The sequence below is a fragment of the Muntiacus reevesi genome, chromosome X (genome assembly GCF_963930625.1).
Source record: "Muntiacus reevesi chromosome X, mMunRee1.1, whole genome shotgun sequence".
Classification (NCBI taxonomy): domain Eukaryota; kingdom Metazoa; phylum Chordata; class Mammalia; order Artiodactyla; family Cervidae; genus Muntiacus; species Muntiacus reevesi.
The window spans coordinates 29,498,725-29,517,570 of record NC_089271.1 but is presented as its reverse complement, the minus strand read 5'-3'; the positions used below and the strand labels follow the sequence as shown (position 1 = coordinate 29,517,570).

At 41.4% G+C, this 18,846-nt stretch overlaps 1 protein-coding gene across 5 annotated transcripts in view; it reads right to left on the bottom strand.

Annotated features, from left to right (window-relative positions):
- The window catches only part of GK (glycerol kinase), a 78,068-nt gene extending 59,500 nt beyond the window's left edge, over nt 1-18,568 (bottom strand). For all 5 annotated transcript variants that reach the window (XM_065915623.1, XM_065915626.1, XM_065915624.1 and 2 more), the window contains exons 1-3: nt 18,338-18,568; nt 6,925-6,998; nt 4,445-4,551 (exon numbers count right to left, since the gene is read on the bottom strand). In XM_065915623.1, the coding sequence (XP_065771695.1) occupies nt 4,445-4,551; nt 6,925-6,998; nt 18,338-18,415 (259 nt within the window). In that variant the 5' untranslated portion in view covers nt 18,416-18,568. The remainder of the gene's footprint in view (nt 1-4,444; nt 4,552-6,924; nt 6,999-18,337) is intronic.
- Nucleotides 18,569-18,846: the final 278 nt, after the last annotated feature.

Genomic DNA, 18,846 nt, shown 5'->3' with positions numbered 1-18,846 from the left:
GCTCCTGAAAGAAACCTTTTCTGACTGCGCAGGTACTTATCTTAATAGTTTCCAATTTTAATTCCCCCTTTTTCAGAGTAACATGTTTAGGTTTCATAATTTGCCACCCTAGTCAAGCTACAATAAGAGCCTATGACATACAAGTCTTTTAGCTACAGATATTATAATCATTGGCACATATAAAACCCAATGTATAAAAAAAACAAAAACAAACAAACAAAACAAACAAAACACCCCGATGTATTACTCTTGTATCTGGCAGATACTTTTTTAGGATTTTGTTTTCCTCAACACTGAGTGTCGTTATAAAATTAACTAGTTAAATTCTACATTTAAAACCTGGTTAAATTTTGCTTAAGATTGCCTATGAAAAGTTATAACTGCAGTTAAGAAAATATAATGAGGAAAAAGCCTTTGGAAATAGTCCAGAATGTGATCATTGTTGTCTCTGTAGAATTATAGATGACATGCATCCTTATTTTAAAATAACTTATAATTTATAGTTGGAACACATTTCTGAAAAAAAAAAAATGAAAAACACACATAGTAAAAGAAAGTGGCTCCACGGTAAAGAGTACATCTGCCAATGCAGGAGACACTGGGTCAGGACTATCCCCTGGAGGAGGGAATGGCAACCCACTCCAGTATTCTTGACTGGAGAATCCCATGGACAGAGGAGTCTAGCAGGCTACGTCCATGGGGTCGCATAGAGTCGGACACAACTGAGCACACACACACAAACTAATACAATCCCTAGAGGAAGCCTCTGGGGCTACTGGAAGGTCCATGTGGGAAGCAGTATAAAGCTTTCTAAGAAAGCAGCGTCTGGAAGACGTGTGCTTATGGCAAGTCGTAACAATTGCAAATGATATCTGGCCACTGCTGAGAAGTGCTTTGGGACAAAGAAGACCTCTTCTGAGAGGCCAAGTCTGAGAGGTGAAGGAAATGTCTGTGGATGTGTTGAGTAGGGTGAGGCAGTGGGCGTGGGGGCTTCCTTGTTTTGCAAGGGTGTGAGAACTACTATCTAATCACTGAGGATTTGATGCTCTCAACTTGGTAACAGTGTATTTTGTGTTCTGTTTGTAGCTCATGGCAGAGGATGGATGAGAGAGATTATCTGGTTTTGTCAGTCTGTATACTTTTTATTTGAATTTTGTATTGGGGTATAGCCAATTAACAACGTTGAACAGCAAAGGGACTTAGCCATACATAAACCTGTATGCATCCTTCCCCAAACTCCCCTCCGCTCCAGGCTGTCACAGAACACTGAGCAGAATTCCCTGTGCCATACAACAGGTCCTTGTGAGTTATCTCTTTTAAATACACCAGTGTGTACATGCCCGTCTCACACTCCCTAACTATCCCTTCCACCTATCCTTCCCCTTAGCAACCATGAGTTCGTTTTCTAAGTCTGTGAGTCTCTTTCTGTTTTGTAAGGAACTCTGCTTGTACCATTTCTTTTTAGATTCCATATATAAAGGATGTCATATAATACTTCTCTTTCTCTGTCTTACTTCACTCACTATGACAGTCTCGATGTCCACCCATGATACTGCAGACGGCATTATTTCAGTCTTTCTAATGGCTAGTCAGTCTGTATACTTTGAATTTCCTTCAGTCCAGTGACAGCCAAACAGAGCTGCCCAGCTCTCTAAGCCAAGAAGGAAAGCAGCAGCCTATTCACTTGTCTTGGGCTCCTGTGAGCTGTTAAACTGGAAAGTGAACTCTGATTTTAGAGACGCTGTTTGTAGGGACCTGAAATCAACACACTTCGGCTGATGAGGACAACTAAAACCAATGAAACTGGAGTTTGTAAAAGAAATACAACCAGCTATGATGAACTCTGGGATTACCAGGTAAGTGATCAATGAGTCACTCTTCAGTGGGGGGAAAAAATTATTTATTTGCCACACTGCAACTCAAAACTCAAGCCATTCTGAGGTTAACATCTGTGTGGCTCAGGAAAGAGACGACTTGACCAGGAGAAAGGGCAGCTGAGCATGCATGTTATCCACCACTAAAGAGCTCCACGACCTGTGATGGCTTCCTGTCCCCTCATCCGCAACTCGGTTTGGGTGATGGAAAATCCTTTACCTCATGAGGCTTCTGGGACCTAGAGCTCTAGCCAAAGCTTGGCCCTTGATAGCGCCAGTTCAAGAAATTATCTGGGAAAAAAAATTTTTTTAGCACAACTGGCCTGGTATGGATGGGCTTGTGGAATGTTCTCTTGCTCGGCCGTAGGCTGGGAGTTGTTGAGAAGGAAGTGCTGGGTCACTTTGATTAGGGCATAAGTTTCACACTGGCCAGACACAGAGGAACAGAGAGCAGGGAGCTGTGTGTTCAGTGCTCTTACAGACAATGTAAGTGGAAGACAAGTCACTTGGACTGCAGTTATGTGACATCTTTATGAACATCACAAAAACAAGAAAAAAAAGAACCACCTGAGTAGGTCCAGAAGGCTAACACACCACAGGCTACCTTACCTGTAAGGGAGGTAGAATGAGGTCAAAATCATGGCCAGTGGCTCTGGAGTCTACTTCCTGAACATGGCGTTCAGCCACCTAGATGATTAACATCACTGCTAATGGATATTTTGACCACAGAGTGTGCTGCTGAATCCCTCATATGTTTGCACTGTTCAGACTGTGAAAGCTGTGAGGACAATTCAAGAAAACCGACCAACAATCACTTTCACATGCAACTCATCTAAAACTTGGTGAATGCAACTCTAAAAGAAGTGTGAAGTTCTTCCCTTAGATGTAGGAATAAAATGAGGGTAGGAGATTAAAAAATTGTTAACCTACATCAAACTGCCCATGGGTATTTCTTGTAAAAATCTGCAGTAACAGAAATATCACTGTTACAGTATCCCATGAATTTGTAATGAGATTGACATGTTTCTCCCACTTGACAGCTGTATAACCCTATTTGTGCTCCACTGTGTCCCAAGGGCACTTAGCACATTGTAGGCACTCTGAGTTTGCTGAATGACTAGTTTTGATTGTGCTTAGTCGTTTTTTGAAATGACCTTTATTTAGGAAATAAGGGAAACTCTGGGGGAAAAAAATCAATGTTTCAACTTAGGAGTGTAAGTTAATTTCAGAGCCAAGATGACATGAATTAAGGAACCACCACCATCAACAAATTGTTCCCTCAATCTAGAGACAAATTAGCCAAGGAAGAAAGAGAAGAGCCCTTGAATGAAGAGCTAGAAACATTTAAACTCTAAGGAGATGGCAATAACCACATCATGCCTTCATCCTGTACACTAGTAGCACATCAATTTTAGATATCTGGGTTATTTTTTCCTCCCTGTATGAATGAAGCAAAGTCAAACATAGGCAGATATTCTGTTAAAACTACGAGGAATGAACAGAGGCATCTATAATAATCTCACACTCTCAATTATTTTAGGGCAACTTCATACATGAAGTGCTTCGATTTCAAATAATCTCTGTCCACTCCAAGCTGTTCCTTATTCTATTCTTTCTCTCTTCAGTACAGACCATCTCTATAACCAGCCAAGAGCTCCAGGAAAAAAAACAACAAAACCAAGTCTCATCTGTGACCCATCTCTCCCCCTCACCCCAGTACTCTCTCTGTTCCCCTGACATTCAATTCATCAGCAAGTTCTGGCCCTTTCTCCTCACCTTCACTACGACCACTGTTGATCAAGGCATCGTCCTCTCTCTCTCTCAGGACTTCCAGGGTGTTCTCCACACCGGTCTCCTTGCGTCCACACTTATACCTTTCCTATCCACTCTCCACACAGTGGTCAGGAAGTTGTTTCCAAACTGCAAGTCAGATCCTGTTACCCTCTATCACCTCACTTAAAGCCTTCTCATGGCTCCTTGTGACACTAAGAACAACATTCAAACTCCTAACTGTGGCCAACAAGGCCCTATCCACTTTCCAGATTTCAATTTCTACTGAAAGCCTTTATCAGGTTGTAAGAAACAATCCTTCTTTTATGTTGTTTTTGACATGTTAGCCTTCTTTCTGATCCAGGAATTGGCCAAGCTTATACCCACTCAGGGCCTTTGCACATGCTACTTTCTTTTCCTCAAACACTCTTCCCCTAGATATTTGTATGGCTGGCCCCTTTTGGCCTCCAAGACATCAGAAAAAGGGTCACCTCCTCAGAGAGGCCTTCTCTGGTCTTCTAATCTAAAAGAAGCCTTTCTCCGTATACTCTACCATATCACTGGGTTTTATTTTCTGCATGGAACTTATCCATATCTGAAATTAGCTAATATTTCTCTGCTCTTCTTGGTGGTCCCAAATGCACCAAGAGCAAAGAGAAAAAAGACCCAATCTTCCTATTTATTGTGTATCCTCAGTTCTTGAAGAAATGCTTGCCATTACACAGGCACTCGAGTATGTGCTGAATGAATGGATGAATTTAATTGAGATAATCACAGAGAGAGTAAAACATTAAAAATACCTTTTATGTTGGAAATATCAATATTTAGCTGCCCGAGTTTCTCACACGTTTTCTCTATACACTCATAGACAGACTGCAGAATTTCCTTAGGGTCCTGCTCCACCCACCTTCAAACAAAAGAAAGTATTTTGGTTAGTCCAGAAACAAGCAAGACAGATATAATTTATTTCTCTAGAGATGTTCACTTATGAGGATGTGGCTGCATAAACTAAAGAAAATCAGATAAGCAAGGCATATCCAATATTCTAAAGAAATGACTTAAAGAAGGGCCAATTTCCCTTACATTTTTATTATTCTTCATACAGTAATTAACCATTTGAAAGGAGATTATACTAGGCCACAAACAGCAGATATTCTACCTGTTTTAAAATCATTTTTTCAAATCCAGCGAGAAATAAGTTCCCCAATTTTTTATATCTTGTAGGTCTGATGAATTCTGATAATATTCACATTTCACTAGTCATTAGTCATTTTTAAACAGACTAGATACAGATATTATTCTTTTGACGCACTGACTGATTTCCTTCCTTATATATTTGTTTATTTATTTATGAAGCACAACAAATTCCAAAGTCAAATAAGTATATTAATCACTTTTGTCATGATTTTTCCTAATATGTTTCATTAGAAAGTAGGGAAACATTTTTAATTCCTTCCAAGAACTATGTCATGTAGACAAGTGATTGGTCCAAGTTTTCAGACCAAATCCCAGTGCAATTGTATGTAAGGCACAAGGACCTCAGAAGGATGAATGGCTTATAATAAATGACAAGGATGAATATCTGGGAGAAACAAATGGCATACCTTATCTATGGAAAAGTAGAAATGACACAAGTTAAAAGAATCCTACGCTACAATCTGGAAGTAGCAAGGGAATGCCAAATGCCTTTCTTCTCAGCCTTCCTCCAGGTCTGCCCAGCCCTCCCAAGCTACGAATTCTGTCTCTAAATTTTCTCTTTCCAAAAACACGATTTCCTTCCACATATTTCTAATTTCTATCCCTCCAAGACTAACTATCCTCTCTTTTAAACTGCAACAGGATCAGGTCTATGGATAGTCATTCAAATGCTAGAAACATGTCAATAACTTTTATTATTAAACAAAGGAATTCCCTGAAACATAGGAGAACATTTTTAATGGAAAATCTGATAAGGCACTGCTTTGTTTTCCTCTTTCTTAAATTGAAGTAAACTTTACAAAATAATGAACAGATCTAAAGCACACACATTTGTTGAGTTTCAACAAATGCATATACCAATTTAACCAACACCCACATCCAGATATAGAATATTTCCATTGCTCCAGAAAAGTTCTTTCATGCCTTCAAGTCAATCACACACTCACAGGCAACCACTTTCGGGATTCTTATCATCCTAATTAGTTCAGCATCTTCTTAAATTTTAGATAGTCATATAGGATGTATTCTCCTATGCCCAGCTTTTTTTTATTTTCCATGATATTAAAGAGATTCAACCATGTTGCTGCATGTATCAGGTCACTGTTTTAAAACTGTCTAACAGTATTTCATTGTGATTGTTTACTGATGAATAGTATATTCATTGTTTACTGACAGCAAACATTTGAGGAGTTTTCAGTTTTATTATGAACAAAGCTACTATAAGCATTCATGTAGATAAGTCTTTCTATAGGCCTATGCTTTCACTTCTCTTGGATGAATTCCTAAGAGTGGAATGCAGCAGATATATGATTAATTTGATAAGAAACTACCACACAGTTTTTCAAAGTGGTTGTATCATAAATATCAATTTTTGAACACTGTACAGTTCATGTATATGTACTATATAATGCATGCATATTAGTAATACTACAATTACTACATATGAACATTATTTCCCAAAAGAATGATTTAGTAGCAGATGTTAAGATATATGAATTAAAAAAACCCCATTTCTTTATTTAAGGAAAAAACCCTCACGTGCAAATCAGGAGAGAAGCAGCTTGACAATAATGAAGACATAAAACTAAATGACTTCAAAGTCAATGTGGAATTTCTGATATCTAATACACCTTTGCTTTATTACTTTATTACTCCTTTTCTGTCCCTGAATTTCTTTTTTTTTTTTTTTTGTCCCTGAATTTCTAAGCCATCAGTCATTCACATTTTTGCTGACCTGCCAAGTTAGTGCTTCTTTTTTATATATATATTTACTGATTTTATTTATTCTTTTTGCTAAGCCGAGTCTGAGTTATGGCACATGGGCTCAGTGGCTCCTTGGCAAGTCAGATCTTAGTTCCCTGACCAGGGATAGAAACCAAGTTCCCTGCACTGCAAGGCAGATTCTTAACCATTGGACCATCTGGGAAGTCCCAAGTTACTGCTTCTTTTCTTGACTAATACCTATTCCTTGTCTTCTCAGGAGGGTGTTTGGTCAAGTGTACTTTACCGAGGAATAGGGCAGGTGGGTTGAGATTGAGTAATAAACATGAGGTATATTTACATATTAAATTAGGAAACATACCCTTCTCTTGGAAACTCTTGTTTTATTTCCACTTGATGATGACTAAGTAGTTCGGCTGTTTTTGAATTGAAAACCTGAAAAATATATTGCAAGAGTAGAGTAAGAAATGCAGGTAGACAGCAAAGATGTTCAAAAGTTATTAGGCAACTGAAGTTCTTATTCACTGAGAGAAAAATCATTTCAGAGGAAATGCCTGGCAAGATGTTCTACATTCTCTTCAGATAGAATCATGCGAATTATAAGGTAGCTTCAGAAATAACTTCTTTTTAGATAAATGAAAATCTGTGAAAGGTGACGCTGAAGAGGCAATTCTTCATTCTTTAAAAAATGGTTCCAGATGTAGGAAATTTAATACATCAACCAGTGAATAGTATGGATTTCTTTTAGATATTAGGAAAACCAAAATTAAAAGAGTTGGATCAGTGCTGATAGTGATAGTGTCAGGTTCGATTCTGCATCCATCTTGCATGTAGAAACAGGAATCATAGATGCCCAGGCAGGAAAGCATCTTGTGTAAAATTCCTTTGAAGGAAAGTGTAACAATGCATCTCACTCTTATGAGAGCCAAGGAGAGTCGTTACCAGGAAGGAGGGAAGAGGACTGACCATGGCATCAAGCTGAGTGCTCTCTGTGACATAAATTGGTAACCCTTGATTATAAAACATTAAAACCCGTGGAGGAAAGCTACCAAAGAATAAGTGCAGTACTAGCCTCTGCAATTTTAACACCATTAAAATAACGCTTCCTAAAAACCTAACAACTTCTTTTCCAAGTATTATTTTTCACCTGGGTATATCTATATTTAAGTATCACATGACTTTGTCTTTCAGAGTTAAGAGTTTTTAATTAAAATTAACTTCCCCAATCACTCTAATTGCAGCAGTGAAGTCACCTCCAATTAAGAAAGTGTTTCCAGGCCTAGGTTTCCTGTGGGAGAAAATTCCTCACTGAAGACAGACTCAGAAAGACAAAGTAGTAAGGGAAAACACATGGTGAGTCTTATTGCTGCTCACCTCCCTACTCACCACACACATCATCTTTTGGGGAGGAAGTGATAAACATAATGAAAACAAGAAGGCAAATTCTCAAGTCCTCTGAGGAGATAAAATATCTCACAAGTCAAAGGTTAACCTGACACATCATAAATAAAAGGCAGTTGGCAGAAACCAGTGTAATATACCAGTAATTTACAACTTAAGCATTAGTGTAAGTTTCTAGGATGTCCACTCCATTTGTCCCATTTTTTCTAAAGTTTCTCTAGGGCCTGGAATAGTGCCTGGCCTAGAGTCGGTAATTAATAAATATTTGTTGAATATCTAAAACACTGGGGTTTATCAGGTACTTATTAGGAGATACATTATTAAATCAAATGGGAAATGGTTATATGGCAGAAACTCTAATAGGAAGCCATAGTTGTATAATGTTTCCTCATATTACTCCTGCTCCCAAAGTCTACAAGTCCCCAAAGGACTCTGGAACAAGAAACAAGAGGGGTGAGATGGGAAGGGGGAAGCAGGCTTAAGAAGGAGGGAATACACATATAATTATGGCTGATTCGTGTTGTTGTACAGCAGAAATCAACACAATATTGCAAAACAATTATCCTCCAATTAAATTTTTTTTAAAAAATAAGGTGTGCCTTTTTGGTGGATGGATTCATAAAAGACTTCGGCAGTGGACCTATAGGGAGCTGTGAATGGAGTAGGCTTCCTCTTCCATCACCCCCTAGTTTTAAGTAGGCTAATGCCAGGACCCTCACGCACACACACAAAAATGGATTTAAACGTTGTTGTAATAGGCACAGAAAAGGGAAGGAATCTGGCAAATCCTATCTGGCATATGAGAGAGTGATGTCTGATCACAGAACATGTGGATGTAAGAGGATGAAGTCTGGACCTCTCTACTTCTTTAGAGCTCTGACTCTGAGGAGAAAATGGATATCACCTTTAGATGTTTAGGATCTGACCCTGTGTACCACTCCCCAGTGTATGGGGCAGGTTTTAGATTTACTATTTTAGAATCTGCAACTTGCTTCATGAATCACCATCCAACAAAAATATAATGCAAGTCACAAATGCAAGCCACATATAATTCATAACATAAATTTATAATTTAAAATTTTCTCAGGTAAAATTAATCTTAATCACATTTTTAAACCAATATATCTAAAATAATTTCAACAGATGAGATCAATACAAAATTGATTAGCTTGTCTACTTTTTTAGTACTAAGTCTTTGAAATCTGGTATAGATTTTATATTTCTGGTCCAACTCAATTCAGACTAACCACATTCAAAGTGATCAATAGCCACCTGAGACCAGTGGCTGCCATATTGGACAGTGAAGTTGTAGAGCAGTGCTTTTCTCATATACCTAGCTTCACATGAGTAATTGTAATGGAGCCTCCTGATTATCCATTTGTCTGCAGGTGGACAAGTATCCAAAGTAACCTAAGGATGTTTCCATAAGACTCTATGGCTGATGGGTAGGTAACTCCAATTACAACACATTACCCAGGAGCGAAATGCTAGTCTGTTCTTTTCAGGCAGATTGCAAAAGCCACTGTCACTGAAAGATGGCAATGGGTATACAGTTTGCTTTATAAAATGAGTAGCATGGTCATTCATGTAAAAACTGTTAGATGGCAAGGGAGAAACACCCCTGAGTTACAGATGTTCCTCATCTTTTTCGCCCTTTTCAAGTTTGAAACTCAATTTAAAGATCAGTCCAAACTGCAGACGCACAATGGCACAGAACAGAAACTCTCTTTTAAAAAATTCATTTTAAGAAAATTCATTTAAAGGAATACATAAGAGTTTATGGGATCTGGAAGAGATCTGGGCCAGTGTTCAGTGCCCTCCCCGCATCTCTAGAACCCTTCAAAAGCCGGGAGGGAGGGAGGGACAGAGAATTTTAGCTCAGTCTCTGGACTACACTCTACCTTAGATTTCATATTTTACTGACTTCAGCTTCCAGATTTAAACTCTTCTAGAAGTGCGCTTGGGGCTTCCCTGGTAGCTCAGATGGTAAAGCGTCTGCCTACAATGCGAGAGACCCAGGTTCGATCCCTGGGTTGGGAAGATCTCCTGGAGAAGGCAATGGCAACCCACTTCAGTATTCTTGCCTGGAAAATCCCATGGACGGAGGATCCTGGTAGGTTACAGTCCATGGGTTGCAAAGAGTCGGACATGACTGAGCGACTTCACTAAGTCACTAAGAAGTGTGCTTAACCATGGAGTTCCAAGGCAGAAAGCAAAATGACAATACAAACTGAAACCCATGGACCTAACGGAATGCTCTCTGACTTACCAACTGAGCTCCAAGAGATGGGATAGGACTGACGAAACAGGGCTAAGCTCTAGGTTTTCTAAATACCAGAGCTTTTCCAGTACAAAATCATACCAGGACTAATTGTGATGTTTTCATCCATTAAGTAGCAGAGAATACGAAGAGGTTTTCTAATGTAGGGCTGCCTATGCTATCAAGAGGAGTAAGGACATCCAACTCACACTTGGGGGGAGTCAGAGAAGGGCTCTCAGAAGATGTAATTTGCAGATTAAAACTGGGAACAGTGGGGAAGATAGGCTGAGGCAGGGAAAGCAGCTGAGGATGTATGTGTATGCAGTGATCCATGTAAGATGCCTAGAGGTGTCGTGGCAGCCATGGGCACTGAATGAAGTGCATTACTGAGATATTCAGTTTAGGAGGTATAAGTATTTAGATGCATCAAGGGCTTAGATCGGTAGGAATGACAAAAAAGGAGGAATACTCAAGGATGACAGGTTACAGGTTACAAGAGTAGGCAGTATTTTGCTATATTCAAATGGATAACCAACAAGGACCTACTTACAGCACAGGGCACTGCTCAATGTTATGTGGCAGCCTGGATGAGAGGGTAGTTTGGGTGAGAATGGATAGATACATGTATATGTATGACTGTGTCCCTTCACTGTTCACTTGAAACCACCCCAACATTGCTAATTGGCTATACCTCAATATAAAATAAAAAAGTTAAAAAAAAGAAAGAGTAGGCAATGTTACAAAACAAAGGTATGGGAAGAAGCAGTAATTACAGTATGGAAGGGGTAAAGAGATTGCCAGTTTCATTCTAAATAACCTCTGTTTGAGTGAAGACACCCAGAAGTCAGTTGCTAATGTTTGAGGACGTAGCTGAAAGAGATCCATTAAGGGTAGAAACTTGGAACTAGTAGATAAATAAGTCCTGGAGAGCTGATGCACAACAGAGTGATTAGAATCAATGGTAATGTACCAGAAACTTCAAAGTTGCTAAGAGACTTGATCTTAATGGCTTCCACCAAAAAAAATAAGTGAGAATGATGTGACAAGGCAGAGCTATGGAGATAATGCTATGGTGGTAATCATATGGCAATATACAAATATATCAAAAAACACAAATGTACATCTTAAACTTACATGACCTTCTGTGTCAACCATTTGTCTATTAAAAGAGAGAGAGAGAGAGTTTTAGAACTGCATGTGAGCCAGAAAGGTAGTTGAGAGCCTCATGCTTGATGTCATATGGAGGCAAAAAGCACAGACCTGGAAGAGCTTGGGCTGGGGGTCAAGCTCAGCCCTATCCATATCAGTTGTTTGGTTGTGTTTTTTGTCTTTTTTTTGGCCATGCAGCACAGCATGTGGGATCTTCCTTGACCAAGAACAGAGACTGAACAGGTGCCCCCTGCAGTGGGAGCATGGAGTCTTAACCACTGGCGTGCGTGCTAAGTCGCTTCAGTTGTGTCTGACTCTTTGCGACCCCATGGACTGTAGCCCCTCCAGGCTCCTCTGTCCATGGGGATTCTCCAAGCAAGAATACTGGAGTGGGTTGTCATACCCTCCTCTAGTGGATCTTCCCGACCCAGGGATAGAACTTGTGTCTCTTACGTCTCCTGCATTGGCAGGCAGGTTCTTTACCACTAGTGCCACCTGGGAAGCCCTTAACCCCTGGACCACCATGGAAGCCCCATGTCAGCCGTCTGACTTTAACTTTTCTAAGTTGCTGATTTTTCCATCTGCAAAGGACTAAATAATGTATGAAAAGTATTTCATACAGGGCGAGCACACAACATGTATCCAAAAGATGTTACCACTACTGTTGTTATCAGTGCTACTATTTTGATTACTGTTCCTATTATTACTACTACCACCAGCACAGCAGAAAGGTGATAAGAGTTCGGATTTATTTAAAAAAAAATCACCAGTTCTGTATTCATCTCTAAGCCCAAATCATGTCTCAGTTCCAGAGTTTGTTTTTGGTGGGGGAGGGCAATGAAAACCTGCAGAAACATGTTCAGGTAGGAAAAGAGAAGTTCAGCATAGTGCTGGCACATAGCAGAAACCCAAAAGATGTTACCACTACTGCTGTTGCTACTACTACTGCTGCTGACACTCACTACTGCTGTTTCTATTATAAGCAGGAGAATTAGAAGTCATTAGTCCATATTCACCGCTGTGCCTAAATTATGATCAATTTCCAGATTTGGAAGAGGGGGACACTTAAAAACCTAAAACAAGGAAAATTACTTCTATAAAAACTATTTAAAAAGAACTTTCTGAAACAATGACCACCTTTTTTGTCTCAGCCAAAGGGGAATAGTGGAGACACAAAATACAGTCCTTACTAAGTAACTGTCTTTCAGGCTTGCCTCACCCACCCTGTGACTAACTCAAGCATCCCATCATAAACATGCATTCACTTCCCTCCCGACGTGATTTCCCCACTAGCCTACTCATGCCACACTCTACTGGGTAAGTAAGACATTTTTCAGGAATGCAAGCTCCCTCTCTAAAACACCATGATATTATGTAAATCTGTAGCATCTAAAATAAAAATACTAGCTACGAACATGTCACATTGCAAACTTGACCACAAACGGCATCATGGCATCTTCCCAAGGCCAAAGAAGTAAAGAAAACGTAGCAAATGGCATATTTTTCTTTAGAAAGTGAGGTTATATTCAATAGCATGTATTTATACATACCTCTAGTATAACTATAGTTGTTAAATCCAACTTCTCCCAAGACCCCACAAGTTTTCCCTTTCTAGTCTTTCAGTCCAAGAGTTCTAGACAACACATCGAGCCCTGGAGGCCTCTCTCTGCTGATGTCTATTCATGCAACAAGCACCTCTGTTGTTGCTGTTATTTAGTCGCTAAGTTGTGCCAAATACTTTGCGAACCTATGGGCTGTATGTAGCCCACCAGGCTCCTCTGTCCATGGGATTCTCTAGGCAAGAATCCTCGAGTGGGTTGCCATTTCCTCCGCCAGGGTTCTTCCTGACCCAGGGATCAAACCGATGTCTCTTGTGTCTCCTGCACTGGCAGGCAGATTCTTTGCCACTGAACCACCAGGGAAGTCCAAGGAGCACCTACCAGATGCCAAACATTGTGTTAAGCTTTGGAGAGGGGGAAAAAAAGATACCACTCTGCCCCTCATGGAAGTCCAAACTGAAGGCTCTAAACGTTTATGTTTATGCAACAAGAGGACAAGAGAGGGTGGCAGCCCTCTGATCAGATGTTCTTACCATTTCTGTAATGTGATGGGCAAGAAAGAAAACCAACTTAGTGGGGGTTGGAAAACACAGTTACATTTATTATATAAGAGGGGTCTCATTCCAGCTGTGGGCCAAATTCATTTGACCAAATTCACTGTTCATTAGTTCCTGTCCCCTAATGGGTGCTTAATATTTATGTGTTGAATACATAAATGAAAGAAAGAAAGCGGAAACCTATCCCTTAACCTTGAGATCTCTAAGTATGATGAGACAGCCGGGGCCAAGGCAATGTTTCCTGCCAAAATAAGCATGGAGCTACAATTCAAGTCATTCTTCACAGAAGCTGGCTATTGGAACAAAATGGTTACGCAACCATTATGCACGGTGACTACACCTAAGTCCTGCCCAGGCCCCACTTAATCTGAGTCACAAGATGATCAAAACCAGCAGTACTTATTCAAAGGCAACCTTTAAAAAAATATTGTGAAACCAGTATGTAAGTCTGTTTTACTTGGTGAAGATTCATCTGTGACCATAATCAGAACTGTTAAGTGCCCAGCCTCCTATCTCCCTTCCACAGTCGGTCTTCCACATCCACGGTTCCGCTTCTACAGATTTGAGCAACTGCAGATCCAATCCAAAGTGTTTTCTAAAAAAGATTCCAAAAAGTTTGAAAAAGCAAAATGTGAAGTTACCCTGTGCCTGGCACCTATGTGCACAACATCTATACTGTGTTTACATATATTTACATGTATATACTGTATTTACTCCTTACACAGTACTTCCATTGTGTTAGGTTTAAGTCATCTAGAGAGGATTTAAAGCATAAGGGAGGCTGTGCCTAGATTATATGCAAGTGATATGCTTTTTCATTATGTAAGGGATGTGAGCATCCTACAATTTTTGTATCCATGGGGGACCTGGAACCAATCCCCTGGATACAGAGAAACAACTGTACTCAGAAAACTGGGGAGCCTACTGAAGGTAGGAGGAGTTAGGCTGATAGGCTTCTGACTGGGAGAGACCTGGACTTGAATCCCAGTTCCACCAGTCACTCTGCAAACCTGGGCACATTCCCCATCATGTTCTAATCACCTGTGTAAAGGAGCTCGATAATACTACCTACATCACAGTTATGAGGATTAAATGGAAAGTCCTCAATGAGTACCTGACACATCACAGGTACAACACAAATCCAAGCCTTTGTTTTTTTCATGTATTTTTAATTGGAGGATAATTGCTTTACAATGTTGTGTTGATTTATGCCATACATCAACATCAATCAGCCGTCAATATACACACATCCCCTCCCTCTTGAGCCACCCTCCCATCTCCTACCCCATTCTACCCTTCTAGGTGGAGTCTTTTTTTTAACAGTCAATCTAATGGAGAAACAACAAAGCCACCAAATTAAAGAAGGAAGTTGACTGTTTAAGCTGAAGCTTTTGTCTTATAAAGAAATGGCCCCTCCTTTAAACCTGTTACACCAATTCTCTTTCCAAGAAGTTCCTACTCTGCAATCTGGGTAAACCCCTGCCAAGCCCAGTTCACTTTCCTATCAGACAAGTTGGAAATTTTCCTTTGGTGCAAAACATGCCTAGAGTCTCCAGGTTAAGTCTTTGACTACTAGAGGAAGAAATGAACACATTCTAAATTTGCAGCTCTATTATTAAAAGAGAAGCAATTAAGTAATCAGACATACCCAAGTCAGAGAGGTTTAAGATTTTTTGACAAGATAAAAAGGATAATCAGAATTAAAATTCAGTTGACCTATAAAAATCTTTTGAAGAAATATGTGTAAAGTGCTCCCTGTAGAGAAGACAGGTGCTCATTTGTCATGTTGACCAAGACATTTTAAGGAATACAAAGATGAACAAGTCTCCAAAAGGAGGTTCCTGCTTTAAGTTCAGCAGATATATAATAACACAAAGTAAAGCTGATAAGAGCTATTAACAGAGACATAAAAAGAATGCTCTAGGAAGGGGGAGAAATTCTGAGTATGGGTTTGAGCAAAGACTTCCACCAAGAGATGGTAACTGAGCCACTATTTGGAGGCAGAACAGAATTTCAAGAAGCAGATATAGGAAAATGGGGAGGAGGCATTTCCCTTGGATGAGAGAACATGAATAAAGAAATCTTGTGTCCTTTATGGGAGAAAAAAATGTATCTGGCATAGAAAAAGGGACAGGGAAGCTCAGTGAGGTGATTGGTCTTGTGAACACTGAATGAGACACGAAAATGCAATGAATAATGGCCAGTAAATTATTTTAATACTTTTCGCTTTATAAGCTTCTTTATGACAGTTCTTATCCGTTGTATTCTTTCCTGAGAAGGTAAGCAATTATTTTTAAGTCATAATTACGATGTGGAACAATATGACAGGAACCACCCCTGGGGATCACCTTGTGACTGAAGCACTTGTTCAGAAAATCTATTATCTGAATTTTGCAGAGAGTGGTTTAGCAACTTTCCTTATAACCAAGGGAGAAAAAAAAAACAACCCCTTTCTAAACCATTGCCAGATTTTTCTCTACTTCACCCAGGATCTCTTCACACAGGTAATCTTCTATCTACCTCTGAAGCTTTCTTGAAGAGTTGTTTCTCAAGGAGCAGGAAACTTTACTGATCAACTTTTAAACATCACTCTATAAGCAGGATGGGAGCCTTCTGAATGTGCACCTTAGCTTACTCATTGAGATCAAGGCACAGTATAACAGCAGCCGACTTCTTAAAGGCTCCTGCTATTCATGTTAATCGCTGAACAACTGACTGTGATAATAGAAGGTTGATTCATTCCTTCCCCACCAATGCAGAAGGACACTCCTCGGGCAACAGAATCTGAGGGGCCAGGAACAACCTGCAGTAAATAAAGAAGACTGCTGGGCTACATGCATGGTAACAGTGTTAGACACTCCGTTGTGTCTGACTCTTTGTGATCCTATGGACTGTAGCACCTACCAGGCTCCTCCGTCCATGGGGTTCTCCAGGTAAGAATACATTCCCTTCTCCAGGGGATCTCCCCAACCCAGGGATTGAACTTGGGTCTTCCGAATTGCAGGCAGATTCTTTACCCTCTGAGCATCCAGGGAAGCCCCATGTACAGCAACATTGACAAGTCAAAAGGAAGACCAACGCAGTCAGGCTGGCAACTCAAAAGGCAGCCTACAGAGTTAGGAAATATTATACCCACTTTCAGAGAGGGCAAAGGCTGTATAAACTTGGGAACAACTGCCATGTTTGGTTTGGCTCCTACACTCCGTTAGCAACTAGTTGCCAACATGTAAGGACAGGAAGATTTCACTGAAAACGCTTGACTACCAATTTTTCTTAAAGAATCTGAAGCTTGTGCAACCTGAGGCGAGTGTTCCTGCCTGGCAGCTAGAGGCTGTCCCTTTAGCCTGAGTCTGCTCTCCAGCCTTCATCCTCACTCTGTCTGTCCCCTGCAGGCATTTGTGTGGGCAATTCTTGAATGTGGCTTCAAAACTCAACCCACAGTTAGCACACATGTCTTAATGGTCTTTCTTAATTTGGGAAGACGGTAGTGATGACTGCGTACTTTATTAATCAAATCTAGTTAGGTGATCTTTCTTACTTATGATTCAGGGTTACTTTATAGATATTTATATGAAAATAAGACAAAGTGAAACCTGCCCTGTCTGATCAAAAGATAAACAATGTAAGAAACAGGAGAATTAGGTCTTGGCAGCTCAAACCAGAGTAACTCATTAAATAAGAACCAAGCTAAAACTGGACTGAAAGCTTCTGACTTTAGACGAGAGATGAATATCAAAATGAAGGTACAAATGTAGGTTTTAGTCAAGTGGTCATCTAAATAGAGTTCTGAACAAAATATACATATAAGGTATATACAATGTATACATACACATACATACTAAATAAGACATACTAAATGAAAACATGAATTGAGACAAAGAAGTGAAGAGGAAGCTAACCAATCATTAAAGATTTATATCAACTTGCCAGGTTAGTCAAATGTCCATTGAAACAATGAGCTCTTAACCAACAACAGTTTATTTCAATTACTTTTAAATGATCTTACTGAACTCAGTACTAGATCACTTTAAGAACAAGTTTCCTAATTGCCCCAAACAAATCAATCAGCAGAGAGTCACTTAAATAGCACTCCATTATGACAAAACTCTGCTGTCACACATGGCAAATAAAAAGAGAAACAATTTCCCTGTCACTTTATGCTGTGAAGTGCCGAGAGAACAGTCATCTTTGTAACAGGCAAAGTATCGGAAATGAAATTTACGAAGCTTCAAAATGAAATCAAGATTCTAGTAAAAGCAGTGTAGTGTGACTTTTTCCTAACGTGTTCTGCCACTCGCCAGCCCCGAGCATTCTACCTTCTGCAATGTCTGTGGGAGAGGATGACAAGGCATCATCACGCAAATACTATATTTGTTTGACTGCTCCACAACACGCTGTGTTAGGCTCCCACAGCCGTGACACAGCTTCCCCCCATCCAAGGACGTCCTGAGCCGGGCAGGCCAAATGCTTCTGGGGAAGGCTGCAGCAGCGGTCAGTGTGGCCACCTGTCCCCGGCTGCAGGCGGGCCGCTCTGCACGGATGCTCGATGAGTCCTAGCTCCCTTCGGGGAAGGAATCCCCCCATCAGTAGGCGGTCGCTCTCCACCACCGAGGCCAGGGATACTCAGCTCAGCCGCGGGGGTCGCGAGAGGCCGCGTTCCCCCAGGCCGGGCGGGGCGGCTCCAGCGTGGCAAGTCCCACTACAGTGCCCTTGGCCTCCTCCTCTTGCCCCGTGGCCGGGGCCCCGGGCCGTGGGAAGAACGGGATGGGGACGCGACACCCAGCCCCGGCGTTCTAAGCTCCCGCCCCGGTTCAGCACCTTCTCAAGTGGCACCCATCCCGGGCTCACCAGAAAGCGCGTCGAGCTGGTGCCCTGGTCCACTGCTCCCACCAAGGGCCCCAAAACTGCTTTCTTCGCGGCTGCCATGAAACCAGCTTGGGGTCGGCGGGCGGTCTGGACCCGTTTCCCTGGTGACGGCGGCGGGCGGGGAAGGGGCGTGCTGCGAGCCTAGAGGGCCTGAAGGCTGGCGGCAGTAGATGGCTCGGACCGCGCTTCTAGCGGCCCCTTTACCGGCGCGGAGCCTTCTCGCCCCGCCCCTCCGGCCCAGGCCCCGCCCCCACCCGCGTTCCCCACGACTTCGGGGGCGGGGCGAAGGGGGGGGCGCTGTCTGCCAGGCCGGCCAATGACCGAAAGCGGAAAGAGAAGGAACGTTCAGACAATCTGAGGGAGCGTGACGTCATGGGGCGGGGCCTGGGCGCGGCGGAGGCGGTGTCCCGCGCGGCAGGTCACGTGGGCCCGGCGAGCCGGCCGCCGAGCCCGCCTGCAGCAGGGCCGCAGGGGGAAGCTGGTGCTACCCA